The 21,099-nt window shown below is 35.6% G+C and overlaps 1 protein-coding gene across 28 annotated transcripts in view; it reads left to right on the top strand.

Moving 5' to 3' along the window:
* Nucleotides 1–19,553, top strand: part of NFIB (nuclear factor I B) — a 417,340-nt gene extending 397,787 nt beyond the window's left edge. For 17 of the 28 annotated variants that reach the window (XM_070590235.1, XM_070590226.1, XM_070590234.1 and 14 more), the window contains one exon: nucleotides 17,982–19,553. In XM_070590235.1, coding sequence (XP_070446336.1) covers nucleotides 17,982–17,999 — 18 coding nt within the window. In that variant the 3' untranslated portion in view covers nucleotides 18,000–19,553. Of the gene's footprint in view, nucleotides 1–4,498; nucleotides 4,588–17,981 lie in introns of all 28 variants that reach the window. The other 11 variants (XM_070590220.1, XM_070590222.1, XM_070590221.1 and 8 more) reach the window with 1 other exon arrangement.
* Nucleotides 19,554–21,099: the final 1,546 nt, after the last annotated feature.

Below are 21,099 nucleotides of genomic sequence, written 5' to 3'. Positions count from 1 at the left end.
TGAAGAGTTTGCGCAGTCTCTTAGGTTCTCTTGAAAGCTTAAGTTTTACAAGCTAAAGTAGCCTCCATTTAAAAAAAAACTTTCGTTTTCTAATACTAATGATTTATGGTCAGTAATATTTATAGTTCATGGACCATGCCCATTTACCTTAATTCTACTGATAATTAACTTAAATATCAAGATGCGCATGGGTTCCTGAAATTGACATTAGAAGTAACTGTCAAGTACCAGGATGATCTTGAATATCTTTTATTTTTATACGTGTTACATGTCCCACATTATAACACAATTTTATTCTGACCATTTTGCTTGTTCCGTAAGGCTATATCCTTATTCACTGAGGCCATTTTATTTGCTTCACAGCAGGTAATTAATAATAGTGATAAGAGGGCCGGCCTGGTAGCGCAGTGGTTAAGTTCGCACAGTATGCTTCTCGGCGGCCTGCGGTTCGCCGGTTTGGATCCCGGGTGTGGACATGGCACCGCTTGGCAAAAGCCATGCTGTGGTAGGCATCCCACATGTAAAGTAGAGGAAGATGGGCATGGATGTTAGCTCAGGGCCAGTCTTCCTCAGCAAAAAGAGGAGGATTGGCAGTAGTCAGCTCAGGGCTAATCGTCCTCAAAAAATAAAAAAATGATAGTAATAAAATAAAGTTCTACTAATCTAATAGTTAAAAGTAAAGTATGAATATTGGAGTGTCAATCTTTTTAAATCCCTCCCCAAAAGGCACCTCCACCCCCCAAAAATCTGCTTTCTTGAGGCTAACTGGAGAAATGAATAAACCTAAGAGAACATAAAGCACGCCTTTCAAGATATTCCCTTGAGAATCACTATAAACTTTAAAAACAAAAAAGTGGAAAGGTAAATTTGCCTGTGTTGATTATTCTGTTAACAGTTTAATGGTTTATTGGTTCAACTGAGAGCTGTTGTCATCATGAGGCACTGTTAGTACATCAGCCTGTTTGCTGACTCTAGCAAAGTAGGACATTTTGCTTATCTTCTTTCTTTTGTTCCCAAAGCTAATTGCTGAGCATTTAACAAAAGCCCCTGTTAATAACAGGGGAGGGTCCTCATTTGAATAAACAAATCTGAAATCACAAGCAATATTGATTCTTTATGGCTCTCAGCTACCTGCATGACTGAGTGTAGTGTAGTAAAGGATAAGGATCTGCATCTTAGGTGTTGCCCCCTGGGCAGATTTTTGAGGGGAACTAGATGGTCCCCCATCCTTGCTTTTCTGAAACATTCTCATTAAAAGTTGGGTGAGGAACAAGGTTCTCAAGGCAGGGCCATGATGGAGCCCCATCCCAAGAACATAGACAGGGAAAGCTTGACCTTCACTTCTTTCTTAATTGTTTGGACTATTTCAGCCTTATCCCTTGACTCAAAGCTGTTTTGGAGGAGACTCTTACGTCTTTACTTCACCTTTGGTTTGCTTTTGGAATTCTCAGCATAGTGGTGTTAATACAAATCTTACCTTAATTTTCTAGACAATCTAATTTCATATTGGCAGGTGCATCGAAATTAAAGAATTAAAATGATTTGAATGAGTGTGCATTTCTGTGAGGACAGGCATGTGATCAAGTCTGTCAAAGAATCGATACTGTTACAAAAATAAGAATTGCTATCCACCTCCACATACGAACCCACAACTTTAACAGACGAAATTTCGAAAGTAGTCTGCACCTGGTGTTTTAAGTGTGATTACTATTGGGGGAGAAAAGTAATTTTCTATTTTTTGAGGGAAGATACTTGGAAAAATCGTTAGAGTGTTATTGGAGCTTACGTACCATTTAAAATTAAAATTTTAAAATTTAATTAAAAAAAGAATTGAGGGCTAAATTCTATAACACTGACTCTATCATAAGACAGAAACTGAGGCATGGCCACATCAACTCAAATAAATTGTCACCTATTACTTTAGGCTTATTTAAAGCCTAAGGTAACATACTTTTTTATTAGGAATGCTGAACTTTATAATTATATGCCAAGTATGTTTAACATGCCCCCCAAAGAAGCTTAAATACACCTAGTACTAACCTTTCATCTCTTGCTCAAGTAATCTGGTTTAAGTAAGTTATAAGCACATATAAACATGTCTCCTCAGAAATTTTTGGAAATGTCTATAATGCTAGTCCACAATCTAATTAGTAAATAAATTTAGATTACGTTTTACATTTTCAGTAACTGAAAAGAAATTAATTCGATTCTAATTAATATCCTGCCAATTTCTTTGGCATTTAAATTACTGGTAAATACATTAGTGATAATTTTCTATGTATTTAAGCATATTTTTCTCTTTGGGAGAAGAATCTTCCTATTGCATGTATCTTGAACGTGGAGAAAAATGAATAGCCATAGTCAGGTTTAACCCCTTTGATACTGCTCTTAGGGAAGAAAAGTCTGAAAATATGTTGATTTTGAGTGTTCTACATGAGGCCAAAGATAGGCCACTTGACATTTTTTGGGATGGTAAATGATTAAACAAACAAAAATTTAGCAACATGAACAATACAAAACTAAGCAGTTCCCATGTGCATCCTTCCAAGGAGACTCAGTGTCTTGAAACTGCCTGTGGAACAAGCCTGTCACTGAGGGGTTTAGGGTCACCTGGCTTTGTGAAAGTGTTTTCTCTTCCTGAAAACTCCATTCTGACAGAAGAACCCCACAGAAACTAACCTGAAGTTAATAGTTAGCAGAATTATCATGAGCTATGCCCAATATACCCCTCCCTTCTGGAGAATGTTTAATTGACTCAAAGGTAGCATTTTCATTGACTAGAGCAGAATCAATAAGTGGTCCCTAAAGTAACCTTTCTACAAAGTCAAGTTTCATAAACTGTTTTTAGATTGTTTTTATAGTACTGCTCTTTTTTAAAAAATCGTATTTTGAAATAGACAACTGGCTTACTGTTACCGTAAAAAAACAATTCAGATTGCCCCATTTCATTGCATATCTTATTAGATGGTCCGTTTTGAAAACTTATAGGAAATTTTGCCATCAAGTTTGTCATCTGTTTGATTTAAAACTAATCAAGTATATGTTTTCTCCTTTATGCAAGTATTATGGTCTATTTTAAGAATATTTTTCATTCTAATTTAATTTTTTTACTGATTTATGGCTTCTTATGACATACATCCTGAGCAGAATCTACATATCTAGCAATCTATTTATCTGACTATCTATCTATTTACCTATCTGTCCACATTAAGGGAGTTTTTTCAGTTCTTTAAATTATAAAATTACATTTACCTGAAATATCAGTGTAATTAAAACACATGTTTTGGAAGTTTTAGGTAATATTTTTGGAGCCTCATAGATCTGTAGAAAAATGAACAAAAGAGATTCTTCTAAAACTCCAGAATCACTATTACTTAGAGTATGTAGAAACTCAAGAACCTAACAGGAAAAGTAAAGATTCTTCATAGTCATTTTTTTAAGGCATAACATTATCAGAAAGGATTAAAATAATTTATCATAAGTTTAAAGGCACTTTGGCTTCAATCATCATCTTCTAGAAATTCTCACTGAAAAGCAGCAAACCAGGTTTAGTGGATTGCTGTGAATAAGTCATCTTTTCAATGCAAGATGCGCTTAATTTACAGCATGGCTATCTAAAGATTAAAAACTATGATTTTCTAGTGTTTTTTTTTTCCCCCAAAGCCAGATAAGTTTACTTTCCTAAGCATAAAAATAAGCAATATATCTTTTCAATAAATCTGCTAGCACTGTAGGGCAGCTGTTAACCAAACAGAGCTGGATAGGGTTACTCGAAGAATCTCTGAAGAGCAGAGCTGATGATTCGGAGATCTGGGAAGAATTTGTTTCAGCTTGTATTCAGTGCGTTCCTCACTCTATTCAGAAGTGGTAAAGTATCTTAAAGGCCATTACTCCGAGTTTAAAATAGAAATAGAAACTCTTATCAACTCTTTCTAAAAAATGCCACTTTGAATAAAACAAAATCAGTGAACATCTTAAACTGAATACCTTGATGCTTCTAAACCTAAGTTAGGGAGACTGTTTATCAGGTGGGGCCTTTCTCCTTCTAAACTGCATGTCTTCTGTGTTTTGCAAACTGCATGCTTAAAGTTATTGATTATTTTACTCAGTGCAGATTATTTGGTATGTTGCATAAAAAAGCTTTTTTATTTTCTTTCTAAAATATATCTCTCTATTGAACATTAACGTTTGCTTTTATTTCAGCTCAATTGGTACCCTAATAATGGCTAATTGTTATGTTCTAAGCACTCATTTCTCTTTGGATGCTTTAATTAATAGAGAAGCATATTGCAATAGCTTATTCTAAAAAAGAATCTAGGAATTCTGCTTTTCAGAGTAAGATTTTCTTTTGCTTTTTGTTTTGTTTGTTTTCTTTATGTTGCCTCTTGGGAAAGTAAGGTTAATGCCATGTACAGTACTAGTTTGCATGTGTTCATTTAAATACTAAAAACTGTAGTACTGCTCGATCCATATCTGACTGCTAGGTTTCAATTGACAGCTGAGGATTTGTGACTGGACCATGAATCAAAACGGCAGGCATTTATACCCCAGTACCAGTGAGGATACATTGGGAATTACTTGGCAAAGGTAACATTTTAATTATTTCCAACCCTACACTTACACCTAAAAATTACATGAGCTGTAGTGTTTGTTTTTAACTAGCTTTACAGAAAATATATGTTAAAAACTTAGTTGTCTTGGCTATACCATCCCTCTTTCCCTACCCTCCTTCCTTGTTTCTGTATGTAAATACAACTTCAAATTAATTTGGAACTATAGTATATGCTAATTGATCATTGGAATTTCTAAGTGCTGTCAAATGTTTTAAGCAAATAATTTATTATATTTGGGGGGGGGGTGGGAAGGAGGGGATTTGACACTTAGATTTTAGGACCTGAAAAATGAAATCACTATTTTAGGGGAGATCTTCTATTTGAGGATGAAGCATTGGGTTTTCACATTATAGGTTCTTCTCATTTCAGCTCTTTCCTCTACTGCCAATTTAAGCCATTTTACTATTCATTTATTTCCCTGCCAGAGGTGAAAAGCTAGCAGAAAAATTTCAAATTAGTCAATTTAACCATTATTAGCAGCACTCCCAAATTTTGGAGTGGAAGATTGTTGGAATCAATAGCTAAAGAGGGAATTTGGTTTAAATAAAGTTTAACTTTTGTTGGTACATGGATGTGCATCACTGAGAATTGACTTTCTTTGGTTGGCTGGGAAAATTCTTCTGAAACTTTATTTTCAAAACTAGTTTTGATATTGTCTCATGTTTTAGAAAGTAAGCAGTGCTAAGACAGCTTCTTATGTATTATGTTAATAAAGAACAAATTGTGTCAAATTGACAAATTAAATAATTAAAATTCACAGTATAATTATGTGTAATAAGAGATAAAAATTTACAGAAGAGAGTGAGGTAATCCCATATGGCGTTCACCAAAAGTAGAGGCAGTATAATTTTCCAACCCTGCTATGATTATAATTCTCTTTTTACTGAAAGTGCTTATGTTAAAAGGGAATACTCAGGTATCGGTTGTAAATGGGCTGCCCGTCTCTGTATCGCTTGAGAGAAACTGCTGAAGAGTAGAATTTAAAAGAATTAATTAATAAAATATCCACTTTTACTCAGGTAAAAACTAAGAAAATTAGTTGGATTCAGTTTTATAAACTTGATGAGTTTTTATTCATTCTCTACCTAAAATGGTTACAATATGACTTTTCCTCTTTTTAAAGATTGATGTAACATTCACTTTGAAATGTATACATTTTTACATATGTTGATTTTTTTTCCCCAAGAAGCTTATCTGATTCCTCCATTTGGACAAAATATAATGTATACTTATAAAAAAGAACTTAAGCTCAATGAAAGCATCTTATTTAAATAGTCTTAATAATTAATACTCTTAATTAAATTCAATGAAAATGTCTTAAATAGTCTTAATTAATAACTATTTTTAAATTAGTTTAGTTGGATTTGATAACACCATGTTTGCATTTAATTTTATTAAATAACTTCTTTATAGGCCATGCTCTGTCTGTCAGTTAGCAGAATGGCTCATGTCTTCATACAGATCTTACTGTGTTCATGAGAATTGCAAATTAGTGAAGCGTATTATATTTTTTAACGTGGCTATAGCTATGCGAACTTCCAAATCTATGGGTTACTTATTAACATTTACTTATCTAAAATAGGATAGCACCTCTAAAGTCCATTAAAGCTAAATAAGGATATAAATTATTGGAGACTTAAAATATAACTGCACCCAGTTCCTAGTAATTTTTTTCATTGAAAATTGATATCCCAAAAAAGGCAATGGTGAGTGAACAATGAATTACCACAGAACACATGTATTGGAGTCAATTAATATGATGCATAAACTCAGTTCTTGGGAGAGCATTGTTCATCTTACAAATCCCTTTCTTGGTGAAAAATTGGTGTGTAATCAGATTCAGGTCATAATGAGTCAGAAAAAGATTCATAATTCATTTAGTTAGGATTTCTTCCCTACGCCCCCCCCCAAAAAAAATAGTAAAAATTTTTTTGACTAGTAAATAATGAAATTTAGAATGGCCTTAATGCTTCAAAAAGCTTTAAACAGGGAGTTTTGGGTTTGTTTCTTCCCTTTTTCTCGTGATTCAGAAGGCACATAATTGATACTGGCAGGCATCACAATCGTACATTCAACAGGTATTTATTGAATCTCTGTGATGGGCTGTCCCAAACGCCGTGTGATGATACAGAAGTTCACAGTTCTTAAATCCAAGGATACAGATCAGAATAACTATACTCAAATAAGATAGCAATTTGCTTCGCTTTGTTATAGTTTTCAATAAGAGGTACAAGGAGAGCCCATATTTGATAACACAAATAGCCATGTCTGTGCCACACCATATTCCAGATTCATTCATTGTTGATATTTTGTGCCTGTGGTTATTTTTTAAATTTTTTTTTCTAGAAAGGATATTGAAAAAGAAAATCATAAATGTCTGTAACACTGCTACTTTTCAGGCAGATAAGAGACATCTGAAATCTTCAGGGCACTGCTACAACTTTAAAATTATCTGAATAAATTGAAAATATATGAGAAATGGTGGATCTCTTCAACCAGGGAATTAAATAATTTGCCTTCGTCATTATGGAATACAGAAAATATCAGGTTCTTTTTGTTGCGGTTGTTGCTTTTTATTTTCAACAAAAGGCAATCCCCGGAGACTTGATAGTAGCAGAGGACAAAACCAAGAAGGGGTTGGTTTGGCTTTGTTTTATTCTGTTTTGATTGTCGTTGGTTGCCCTTACGTTCCTCTTACAATCACTGGGCCATGGTCGCTCCCTTTTCCTGAAAAGGTGTTTTCAAATCAAACGCAGCTCCTTTTTTGGGACTGAAAATGGCAGTACCGAGCGAGCTGTGCAAGTATAATCGAAGCTGGAAGATTTCCTCCGCCCTCCTCCCTCCCTGCCTCCCCAGCTTCAATGTAGAAACATTCCCTTAGGAACCAAAGCTGACTCCCCTGGAAAGTTTGCACAGACTTGTTAGGTTGCAACCCTGAAGGTGTTTTGTTGTTTTGACCTTAGAATTTTGTGAGCCATTTGTATGTTGTGTGTGTGTGTGTGTGTGTGTGTGTGTGTGTGTGAAGGAGTTGCTTGCACGCTGAAAATGTGATTTTTTTTCTGTTTAACCCAAAGGTCAGGTACTGCAGTTAACCCAGAATGAACTCGGTTGGGGGAGGACTCAATTTGGCTTGAGTCAGGAGGGGCTCAGCTCTTAGGTGATGAGTTGCTTATGCTGTTCTTCAGGGTACTGTTTTGTCTGTGCTTTGTCCTCTGAAGCGGACAAATTACATTGTTGCGTATGTGAGTTATGTGGGTATAAACAAATACAGCAGTTAACTCCCTAACTGGCTTTCTTTCTTCAAACTATAGCCAGAACATAGCTTGTAGTATCAAATATGAAAGAGCAATATAATTGAATGAAAAAGAAAGTCCAGGGACAATCCAAGAATAATATAAACATAAGTTATTTTAAAACATTGGAGGGAGTGCTTTATGCAAAAGAGAAACTGGATTTATTGTTTCATTCCCTCTTCTCCCCCTTCACCCCTTTCAAGAAAAGGCAAAGCCACAACTGAGTGGCTGTATGTGTCTGCTGGCTTATATAAACACAGAAGAAGCCTTCAGATGGCTAAAATAAACATGCGCGTGTTACTGAAGGATATGTTTACACAAACCATTTGCTCAGCCTCTGAAATAATGAATAAATGAAGATTTTACTGAAATAATTGGAAGGATTTTTGTGTTTCTGCTGATGCCATAATTGAATGGCACCAAAGAGACTTTTATCAGCTCTTTTCCATGTTACATGTGTTAGCAGTTCTTTCTAGGAGTTGAATACTTCATTCTGTAGTTACTTTACACGTGTTTTTTTAAGAAATTGTCGTTTATTACTGCAATTCTAGAGAGTTGCTTGATTTCCCAAGAGAAATTTAACAGCCAGTAAAGATTATTTGGATCTGGTTGGTGAGGAGAGAGAGGGCAAAAAGGAAGGAGTAATAGCATTCACTTCATACACATAACGCTATTTGCATAACACTGTCCTCAACCGTTTACCATTCTCATTGCTTTGTCCGTAAAATTTTCTTTGTAGAATATGTATCTCGAGGACTTAATAAGGAATATGCAAACAAAAATAATCTTCAATATTGGGTTGCAAACCATATGTTTGTCTGTAAATATAGGTCTATGTATTTATGCATGTATGCATATATGGTATGTGTATGCACACACAAGTATATATGTCTGTATGCATGCACGCATGTGTGCATATGTATGTGTGTACACACACGTGCATGTAAGCATGGCACTTGTATGAGAAGGGCGGCAAGTGTCCTGTCCTTTGGTAGTAGCAAGAGTTAACTTTAATTTCCACATGACACTTAGACCATCCCTCCGAATTCACTAGGTTAGCATTTCCTGCTTTCAGTTTGTTATCTTGACACATAACTACAGTACAACAGCTGGGTTGTTCCTGGAGTTCCTGGGGGGAGCTTTATTCTCAGAGTGCTGAATTTCCTTTTCAGCTGTCAGCTCTGCAGTGTGCTCAAAATGTTCAACTTTTTACACACCGTTCTGGGCCCCTGGCACCACTCTGGGACTCGGATAGAAAGGCTGATGAGGTAGATGAATGGAAGAATCTTTGGTCCCAGGAGGAGAATTGCAAAAGCCTAAACTGCACATGACCATTGTTTGGTCACGTGGCTGCTAACTAGGGTTGCTCTTTGTATTTGAATATTCTACTTAAAAGCGTTAGTTCTAATGTCATAAAAATTATTTGCACCTGTTATGAAATCCAAACTGAAAATGTCATCCTTCTTAAAAATGATCTTGATGTGCCGTTCGGTGTTCACACACACACAATATCTGTGATCTGGCTGTTAAAAAGTACGTTGAGATTTGTTGTAGTTTTGCCTAACTTTCTCCATTTATAAAGAAAGATTTGCACAACACAAGGTTTCCTTTTTATCTAGGAAACTCTTCAGAACACTTCCTAAGAAATTAATTGTATTCCAGCCAGACTTGCATGCTGCCATCCCACAGGAAATGGGTCAGCAATCCATTAAGATGCCATTAGATAATCTAATTTGGAACTTAATCTCTAAATTAACCATGCTCCATACTTGAAGCATACTTGAGAGAAAGAAAAAAGTTTACGTTTGAATCGATAGGGGAGCCGAAGCGTGAAGAAGGCTGTTTGTTTTTTCTGTAGCTGTGGTCACGTCTCAAGCCGTCTGGTAACCAGGAGAAACCAGACATGATGTAATTCCAGATTGAACTTGAACTTCAGGGACTTAGGATAGGGAAACAATGGACCATAGGAATCAATAATGTCCATTTTCCACATGATTATGTTTGGAGCTTTAAGTTAACCTTTATGGGAGAAGCAGCAGGATCTTCAGTGTGACCAAAATGAGATGGTGCAGAGACAAGATGTTAGAGGGAAGAAAACAACTTTTTCCGTGATATTTTCTGAGCAGCGGTGCAGATTCCAGCAGGATTAGAAAAGGTCCCGCTCTGCAGTAAACCGGTGGCCTGTTCAGAGCAGTCTTTGTTCGCTTAGGTAGGACAAACTTAATCTTACGTTTCCTGTCAGATGATTTTTGGCAGCGCTACGGGAGAGGGAGGAGCGAGATGCAGAAAATTCCCAAATGTAAACCTTGCTGATTAACCCTTTGCAACGAAAGAGGTATATTAAACCCCTACAGCACTTGAAGATGTTTTATGTAAAGTGCCATGTTTACATGTCTTACGTCCGTAAGAAATCAGCTCGCCAGCAGCCAACGCACCATTTGTTAACTTACCTTTTTTGATTCTCGTCTTTGCTAGTGCTATTAGTATTTAGTGAGTTTTTAGTCTTCTTTACTTAGCTAACAAAGCCTATGAATGAGTAAATATAATAACTAACAATAAATTACAAAGGAAAAGGCAAAAGCCTATTTAAGTTCAAGAAAATGAAGAACACGAATTTTGGATAGAAAGTTGCAGTTATTCTCTCCTTTGTTAATTTTTGTTGTATGTGAAGGAAGATTTTTTATGCACCTATGAACAGAGTAGCAAGCATAAGATAAAAATGTGTTCAGTTCCTTAGTGATTTGTGATTTTATGCTTTGGAATTCTGATACAAGTAAGTTCTGTCTTTTAGAGGTGAAATTGTACAAATAATGCTGATTTTTGCCTTTAAATGAAAATCATTTGGGAAAGAATTGTCTTTTCCTTTCGTAGAAAACGTACATTTCTATTTAATTTCGTATGCCTTGGGTGATTTTCTCTAGTGAAAGGCACTGTTTGGAAGCACTATTTTTGTGGAGAATTTTGTCTGCTGTTGAAGACTCACATATGCTAATAAGGAGAGCACTGGTAACAATAGCATTGAAAAGGAGCCCAGGGATAGAGACGAATACAGACCAGAGAAGGAGGATGGAAATCCACACGTGCGGGTCTCTGCTGTGGTACAGTCTGTGGGAGGAATCAAATAACTAGTGTATGCTTTAATTGACTGAAACCTCCCACAGCCGTGTAAGTTGTTACATATGTATGCCTGTGTGTACTGTAATTTATTTCCAAGTAGTCATCTTCGTAATAATTCTCTCTTTTAGTTCGAAAACATGAGAAATATCAAACATAATTTTAAAAAATCTACTTAATTTGGACTGTTGAGGGGGAAAGTATTTTTGTTTTGTCTAAAGTAAACCTTCTAGGAAATAAGTTTTTATGACTTTTAAATATATACATTGCATTGTTGAAAGGTCTTGTAGGGTTTTCTAAGAGCTTTTTACTAAGAATACAGTAGTTGTAACAGTTACTATTTAGCTGCAGTGGTTGCATACATAAGGGTTCTTCTTGCTCTGTGCTCTTCGTTAGATAAAATATTTCTCTGGCAGATGCCATTATTTTACTTAGAAAATGGTACTACTCACACACAGTAAAGTTAACATTTAATCCAGCATGCCCCAATAACAAAACACATCTGAAACAATTGAATATAAATTAATGAGCTTTGATGGCCTACCGTTTTGATATGTTATTTTCAAAACCGTTTGTCCCCAGGGAGTAGCAATAAAGAAGGCTATTTACCTACTTAGTTAAGAAACAAATACGTTTCTCTTTCATTACTATGAAGTGCTATTGCTTGTAGTTAGAATAATTCCATGAGCCACCTGCAGTTTATGATATTTGGTGTTTCCCAGACAGCCCACAAGAGTACTTTGCAGTTCAGGTAAGAGCTGGCCAGGGAGCTTTCCAATACAGATTATTACAAATAGTAATAATCATTAGAAATCATCTTACATGCAAATAGGATCATTCAGATGGCAATAATGATCCTTAAAAATGGGGGAAATAAATCAAAGAAACCCAAGACCTGTGTAATACACTTTGTGTATTTCACTTATAGACTAGTCTCGTCTGAAGTGGAGCTCAACAAGCAAATTAATTGACATACAGCCACATCTGTACGTACATAAACAAAGGCAGATATTGCGTTCAGCTGAAAGGAATTGGATAAATACGGTACAGTTATTTGTATTGAAGTTTGGACTCAAGAGTTATATTTTAGTGGGAATTTCAGTGTGGCTAAGTGATACAGAGCTTAACTCAGAGAATCTCCTATGTAATTCAGGCATAATATAAATTCCTGTCCAGAGATAAAAGTAAAGAATGTTTTACAAAAGAGGGAGATGAGGTCAAGTGTAGTGGGTGAGAATATAGATCCTAGAACCCACACTGCTAGAGTTCGAATCCTGGCTTCTACAACTGAAGGGCCATAGGAGTTGGGCAAGACACATAACTTGCTAGCTTCAGCTTCCTCATCTGTAAAATCAGAATAGCAATGGTACTTTTCTCGTAGGTTTGTTATGAGGATTGAAAACTTCAAAGTAGGTCAAGCATATAGAAAGTACCTGGCACTGTTATTTAACACACACTATATAAGGGCTAACCACTAGTATTTTATAAGTACCATCTTCTTTGTTCTAATACATTAACGGATTCTTAAATATATTCTTAACATATAATTATATATATAATTCTTAAATATATGGTACTTAAATCCTACCCATCTATTCCTTCCACTGGTCTGAGTGAGCGTTTTCTCACAAGACGCAGTCTGCAGCCTCTGTGTTATAGTGAAGTATGCACCCAGTCCAAACACACACGTAAGACAGTCCAGACGGCATGGTTTATAACTTAATTAATGTGTAATTAACCTGCCTTTGATTGTTTTTTCCAGGCAGATTTTAGCTACTAATAGGGAAAATTGTTTATTGTACATTTTGGGAGTGATACTAATACCTGTGTGTTAATATTGTAGCAATAAAATTAGCAATGTTTAGCCAAGGAAGTAAAAAACTTTCCTCCTTGGGGATATTTGAAACAGGTGCAAAGGAATTAAAGGCTAATTTTTGTTTTAAATTAAGGTTTCTATTTTACTTATTTTTCTTGCCTTGTGGGCCATTGCTTATTTTTATTGCTATCTATAAGTAGTGTGGCTACTGGTACAGTTGAGGTATGTATGAATATAAACAGTTCTTTGTGCTTCATTCCTATAATATTTTTTTAAGCTTCTTGAAAGAGTACTTACTATCTTTGAAGTAAATGTGGTAGTGGTATGATAAAATCAGCATATAAAATCTGAATGGGCAATATTATTACTCCTCTGAAAAGTATTAGAGGAGTATACTGCATACTTGGACATTTTATAAAATGTTTGACACATGGGTTGCCCAACCCATTATCAAATAAACACAGACTAGTAATAAATGAATTTTGCCGCTCTTGAAATGGGTCTTATTGTTTTTATTGCCTAAGACTAATGGTTGAAGTGAAGACGTTGACTTTGCTTGGTTCATTACTCAGCTTATGACGCCATATATGTTTATTTGGCACCCCATGGTTCTTGGGTGGTTACTGAGTTAAAAGCTAGGGGCCCAATCCTTTTTGGCCTGAAAGACCCAGAATGCGTAATTTTTAAAAGCACAATAATCACATGTTGACTTGCCCAGAGCAATTTTCTGTTTCCTTTATTGAAAGGTATAGAGTCTGTTTACTCCTTATGGATGTGAAGACCAACTACTTTATCCAATTTATCCAGGACAAGAAATATATAAAAATACTGTATCATTTTTTAAAGGAAGAAGTAGGTATCTTCTTCCCCCTTAATCCTCACCATAGCGCACTCTACTAGAACTTCAATTAGATTTGTTTTCAGAGGACAGACATATCAAATTTCAGGTCAGCCAGACCAGCCACATATTCTGTGCACAAGTCTTCTACAACATTAGCTAGGTTATGATTCAGCTGTGTTTAGGGGGCGTGAGAAATTCAGTGTGTCCTGAAGCAAATTCATTTTGCTTTCGGAAAACTCTGTTCAAAAGTTCTTTCAAATGTTGGGTCAATGGCTGATTTCCCAGGGAGGCAGTGTAAGATAGTTAAATGGCCATGGGAATGACAAACAGAACTGATTCACATCTGAGGTCTAGGTGGAGAACTTTGGGCAAGATACTTAACCTCTTTAAGTCTCAGTTTTCTCATCTGTGAAATGGGTATAATAATGTCAGTGTCAAGAGTTCATTGAGAGAATTAAGTGACATAGCACATGTAAAACTCCAAAGATGATACCTGGCTCATAGTAGGCCCCCAGCATGGTTATCATCCAGAAGTTTCTCCCTTTGTGCTAATTTTGTCCACTTGAACCACACAGAGGTCTGCATTTCTTTCCAACTCAACTGTCATATCTTCCCTGACTCCCTTTAACTGTTCCTCCAATGACATTATTTGATAAGTTTCTTTACTGAAAGAGTATCATAGAGTTTGTTTCTTTTGAAGAGGGATACCTGGAAGAAATACAATGCTTCAGAGGTAGTTTGAGTATCTGAAATGAAGCAGGACCATCACCTACCGTTAATGCATCTTTAGGTCAAAATAATTTGTTTGTTTCCTTCTTCCTTTATGGGGACAGCCACATCATACATTTGATCAGAATAATGTGAAAATATTATCCATGATATTAGACATTTTATTTTTTAGGATTTTGATTTAACTTTTACTTATTTTGTTTATAATGAAATAATTCATTTATACATAGAGTAGAAGTCAATAGGGTAAATTTTGCTTTGTCTTAAGATAGTATCAAAATCTTTTACGACTTTTTTGTGCCTGATTTTTCACAAAGTACTTACATTCTTTCCTTTTTTTAAATCGTATGGCCTGTACGTATTTTCTAAAGATGTGCTTTCAACTTTCAGTCATGCTCATCTTCTGTTTGCCTAAAAAAAAAGGTGATTTGGCAATGGAAAATGTAATGAAAACAAAGTAAATGCATCCTTGAAGGTATTACTGAAGTAGCTTAATTTGACCCTGAATATTTTGAAAGCTTTCAATTGTACTCTCATGTCTCTTAATAGACAGAGTTACAGATTATTGGATTGAACATAAGATCATCTATACAATTTTCAGTCCCTTATGAAGTAAAACTATTAAACATTTTACATAAAACTAGTTTGTGTATAGAGATAAATATGAATATGTGTGTTTATTTTATCCGTACCGGTGATTTATATGGAGAGAATTAGATACGTAAAAAGCACTGTGACATTTTTACCTGAATAACTTTGCAGTTTGAGGCATTGTCTTTTTGAAATTAAATGATCCAGGTTATTTTGTTTGATTAAACATTTTTCTTTACATTATGATGATCTTTGAATTAGTTTTACCAGATTTTTCTCAGTGATATTCACAAAGTAAAGGTCTAAAAAGTGTCTCTACCTTATAGTTCTGAACTTAGCCTATAAATTGGCAATAAGAGACTTGTAAAACTCATATATGGGGTCTGCATAGTGTTAATGTTTGAGATTTATTTCCCCCTAAAGGTTCATAAACAGTATTGACAAATACACTGCACACTGCAATTTTGGCATGGTCGTAATATAGGATGGGAGGTTGGAAAGGTGTAAATAAACATGTAAATTGAGTTTGTTAGATATTCTGCAGCAAGAGTCCTGTTAGTCACTAGCATCAATTTATTTTTATTGAGCCTTTTCCAAAGAATAATAATACATGTCTCTTCTAAAGAGCTAAGAAACCTATTGCAAAGTAAACCCTGAATTCTTGTCTTCTCTGCCATTAGTAGGTGGACTTCCCCTGTTAGGGAGTCACATCTATTTTCAATCATTAAAATATGTTTTGTTTTTCTAAAGTATGCAATCTCTAAATGACTTTTAGAGCCCATTTAATTTGGGACCCGTGTTGATTTTGTGAAGTGATTTGCTTGTTGTTGATGTCTTTTACTGTTAAGGATTATGAATTTGAGCCAGTCTTTTATTTTTCACATATGCTTCCTATTTCAGGTTAAAAAGAATAGGTATCCATTTTTGTAATTTAGTTTATTTGTTAAGAAATAATTATCATCAGCTATGGCCAGACTCTATAAGGATTGAAAAGACAAGGTCATTTTCTTTATGGAGCTCACCTTTCAGTCTGTAAGATAATCATAGATACAGATAATCATGATATGAAGTAATAAATCCTGTAACAGGACTGTGTATAAAGTGCAGTAGAAATCCAGATGAGGGGAAAATAAGTTTCGTGATGCATCATCTAGCATTCTTCCCAATCAATGGTGCAAAGCACGGAAATGTTGACGATGTGTGTGGGAAGAGAAAGATAAGTGAAAACAAGTCTCTCAGAAAAGAGTTCAATAACAACTCTCCTTATTCTTTAGAACTAGGATTTTGCATCAGGTAATAGGGACATATCTTTTTAAGTTTTGATTATTCCTGCCTAGTTAATTTTTCTTAGTGCTAAACTTCTCTAATTTGAAGTTCAGAGATGCCTATTTGGTTTTTTTCGGGCACCAAAGCACAATGTATTCGTGAAAATATGTGATCATGAGCGACACTTTAAAAAAATATATAGGTGGGTGTGATTTGAAACACTTAACTGATTTGTCTGTTTATCCACAAACTGGTTGAACATGCACCAAGTGCTGGGTGCTGTCTTAGAGGGAGATGGACTTCGCTATCGTCGAGCTCATGATCGAATCATAAAATCTCTTGAGCATCAAAGGTCATTGGAAATTTTTTCTGTTGAAATATTAACTCAGAAATATTTACCCAGACATTTAGCAAGAAGCCACATTTTGTATAAAGGAATTACCAGAGTAAAAAAAGGTGTATGTCACAGTCTTGTTTTTTTTTTAAATTCAAGCTCTTTTTTTGTTTCTTTTTCTTTTTCTGGAAAAATTGTTCCTTCAAGCTAACATTCCCTAAAGGTTTTTGTGCCTGTGAAATTCAAATGTGAAAAAATGAGGGTGTTTAGATTGATATCTGCAGTAATGCCATCCATCTCACCTTATGGTTCCAAAAGTAAAGAAAAGGATAGGAAAGTAAATTTAAAACACTGAAATTATGTCTCTATGCCAGGCCATACCTCAACTGAAATGGAATGGTCAATTTGATGTTTTCTCATTCATGATTATTTGTGCTACTGTTATGTAGCTGACGTACATTCCAAGTTGAGTGTTGAAACAAACAGTACATCCAGTTAGGTGGACCCCAAAGTGTATGGGGCGGGGTTGTTTTGTGATATGAAGATCTGGTGTTATTTTCCTCCATGTAGTACTTGTTTAATGAGAGATTATGCCAGTAACAATTAGAGAACTGTTTTTCAAACTTTTTTTGAAACAGCCCCAAATACAATATAGGTGAAATTAGAGCTGGTTGAATCATACTTTATTTATTTATATAAGCAGGTTATCTCATCTGCTGACTCCCTCCAGCACTGCTCCCATTCACCCCGTCTGGACTCCCCACACTCAGAGCAGCTCAGATAGGGTAGCATTCCCGATGCGGAGGGCAGGGAATGCCCAGGCTTCTGGTGTCAGCCTTGCCAATTACATGTTATGCACTGGCCTTCCTGAAAAATGTGTTTTTTTCTTATGGTGAAGGAAAAGAAATATCTTTCATTACACCTTTCAATTTTATTCAACCGATAGGCAGGTAAAAAATTGACGCTCATTTTATCACACAATTGCTTGTGAGTGAAAGGCAAAACAAGATGAGAAGATAACTGGCAAACTATATTGGTACCATTGTAGATTGGCTGCTTTCTTTTTTGGACAAAAAAATCTTATTGTGTTTACATCGAAGTAGATCAAGTATTTTAGGAAGGATGTCCTTAATCAATTAGAGTTCAACAATTGTGTGTGAACCCTCCTCGAGGTTTCTCTTACTTTCCATGAGAGAAATAGACCGTGTAGTATAGATACGTGTAACGTTTATAGTTTAGCTTATTTATTTCATTAGACTGTAATTTTGAAAAAAGTGGTAGTAGTAATTTGATGCCTGTGGAATTTACGTTTCTAATATTGTCGATTTTAACATTGTATTTTTCTTTTTCTCTTCCCTCCCCCCTGCCCCTCTCCTGTCCACAGTCCTGGTACCTGGGCTAGCTTGGTCCCTTTCCAAGTATCAAATAGGACACCCATCCTACCGGCAAATGTCCAAAATTACGGTTTGAACATAATCGGAGAACCTTTCCTTCAAGCAGAAACGAGCAACTGAGGGAAAATGAAATACAACAATAGTTTAAGAAATTTAAAAAAAAAAAAAGGAAAAGAGGAAGACTGGACAAAACAAAACAAAACAAACAAAAAGGGAGAAAGGAAAGCAACTGAAGAAAGAAGATCATAGACCAGCAATTGCAGCACTTACAATCACTAATTCCCTTAAGGTTGAAACTGTAAAGACATAAAAAGGGTCGATGATATTTCACTGATGGTAGATCGCAGCCCCTGCAACGTAGCCTTTGTTACATGAAGTCCGCTGGGAAATAGATGTTCTGTCTCTATGACAATATATTTTAACTGACTTTCTAGATGCCTTAATATTTGCATGATAAGCTAGTTTTATTGGTTTAGTATTCTTGTTGTTTACGCATGGAATCACTATTCCTGGTTATCTCACCAACGAAGGCTAGGAGGCGGCATCAGAGGTGCTGGGTGACAGAGCCATGAGCCAGCCATTTTATAAGCACTCTGATTTCTAAAAGTTAAAAAAAATATATAAAATCTCTGTAGCCTTTAGTTATCAGTACAGATTTATTAAATTTTGGCCCTTAACCCAGCCTTTTCCAGTGTGTAACCCAGTTTGAAATCTTAAAAAAGAAAAAAAAAAGAAAAAAAAAGGAAAAAAAGAAAAAAGGAAAAAAAAAACAGTTTGAACACAAAGGCTCTATGGAAGAAATGCCTCTATGTAGGTGAAGTGTTATCTCTGCATGCAACAGTAAAAATTAATATAATATTTTCCCCACAAAAGAAACACTTAACAGAGGCAAGTGCAATTTATAAATTTATATCTAAAGGGGAATCATGATTATAAGTCCTTCAGCCCTTGGACTCTAAATTGAGGGGATTAAAAAGAATTTAAAATAATTTTGAGCGAATTTATTTTCCCCTCAGTTTTTGAGGGCAGTAAAAAGGCATTAAATCAAGACAAATCATGTGCTTGAGAAAAAAAAAAATTTAATGAAAACACAGCACTTATGTTGGTTTAGCTGCAGCCTCCTTGGAGGTAGAATTTATTTATTTAAAATTACTGGTTGCATCAAGAACCCATAGGGTGTACAAAAGGTTCTGTAAAATCTGCATCACGGAGACAAAGACGCAGGCAAATCCATGTCACAAGGGTAAAGCTGACAGTTTACAAACTGGGACCGCCAGGGTGTAGGATATAAAAACGCACTCTTGAGAAAACACTTGTAATCAGGGTGCTGAAATCTTGCATGGTGCTTTGACACATTAGCCTTGTTCCACCAATTTCTTGTATTGACAGATCTGTAGTGTGCATGGGCAGACACATTTTGCCTCTATGTCTCTTAAAATTTTAATTAAAAATACTCTTTCCAGTAATCCTAATTTGCACGAAGATATAAATGTCCACATGACGTGCCTTGCCTTGAAATCTAAAAAACAAAAAAACAAAAAAAAAAAAAAAAAACACAAAAAGGTGACATCACTACACTTGTTTTGCTGCATTTATTATCATTTTAAATCTTTACCATTTTTATGACAAAATATTTTGTACTCCAGACGAAGAAAAATGTGTGACATCATGGATTTTTTAGACAGTTATATCTTTATCTCACATTTATAAAGCATATCATGGCTGTGTATAGTTGCCGCTTAAAAATTGTAATCGACCAGCAATATTTTCAGTATTTTGGTGTTTTTTCTATTAACCTTTCATGTTTTTCATCTTCCAATTAATATTTGGGGGGGAGGGGTTTCAAATTTATACGAATTATGCAATACCAAGTTTTGCCTATGTAGGTAGTGCTTTTAGCTGCATTGGTTATTCTAGGTAAGTACACAGATTTAAAAAAAAAAATAATGTATGCTTTTTTTTTGTTTGTTTGTTTTAATTGACCAAAGTGGGTACTGCTATTTTTGCAGTGTGATGAGGTCCTTTTGTGTACTGAGAGATGGACAGGGGATTTTTTTTTAATATACATATATATATATTCTGGGGTGGGTGGGAGGATTTTTAACACTTTACAGTGTAGCTGTGAAGCAGTGCACCCTGAGACGGGCCTGGGCTGCAAAGCGACTGTTCTGGCTACTGTGACAAACTTCAACTTACACAGGTTCCCCCTTCTCTAACTTCCCACCTGGGGTGCAAGCTGAACTCATTTCTGGTTTTCATAAACAACGAAAATAGTAAGAACAAGTGAACACAACACATTCTCCTGGAGGCAGACTTGGCTTCAAACAAACCGTCTGATCTTTTTTTTTTGGTGGTGGTGGTAGTTTTTCTTGAAAGTTCCAGATCCACAGTGGAGAGTGAGCCTGTCTCGTATTTGGCAAAGGTATTTGTTGAAATGTCCACATAGCAGATGTTTCACACTTTGGGGGTTTAACACAAGTATCCTTTCTCCTACAAAACCTGTCAGCCCAGCTGGAGGGAGAGCTCCCATATTCTTTCTCCACCACTTCTCTGTCCCATTTCTTCATTTCATTAATGTTAGTATAGGATTTACCTGTGACTCACTACTTCAAATGGAATTTTTTTTTGAGACATCCAGAAGATTGAACAGAGGGTTGCTATTATTAAATGTATTTGGACTTATGGATTAAAATCAAAGTTCAGTTTTTAAGGAACAACAAAAAAAAAATAAATCTTGTTAAGTTTTCATTTTACCTGCCCTTTTAAACTGAGAACCAGAGCAGGGAAATATAGAATTTTAAGAAATTAATTTTCCTGTGGATGAATTAGGCCCATTAGATGCTGATGGGATTTTTTTAAGGGATGGTACCTCAAATAGAGATTTGATTCAGTTCCCCTTGAGGTCTAGAGGGTGAATGGAGGCTGGTTTTATTTTGCCCCATCCCTGAGTCCCATTGAGGGAATCCATTACTAAAAGGAAAATCTTTCAGAATTAGTGACACATGGTGGGCTGCCTTGAGGCGCCCCCCTGACCGCCTTCCCCCAGGCCATGGCCTAATAAAATAAACTGTCCATTGTTCTCACAGCATATCCTTTAATAATGAATAC

Source organism: Equus przewalskii, chromosome 22, assembly GCF_037783145.1.
Source record: "Equus przewalskii isolate Varuska chromosome 22, EquPr2, whole genome shotgun sequence".
In the NCBI taxonomy this organism is placed as follows: Eukaryota; Metazoa; Chordata; class Mammalia; order Perissodactyla; family Equidae; genus Equus; species Equus przewalskii.
This window is presented reverse-complemented; position numbering and strand designations above follow the sequence as displayed.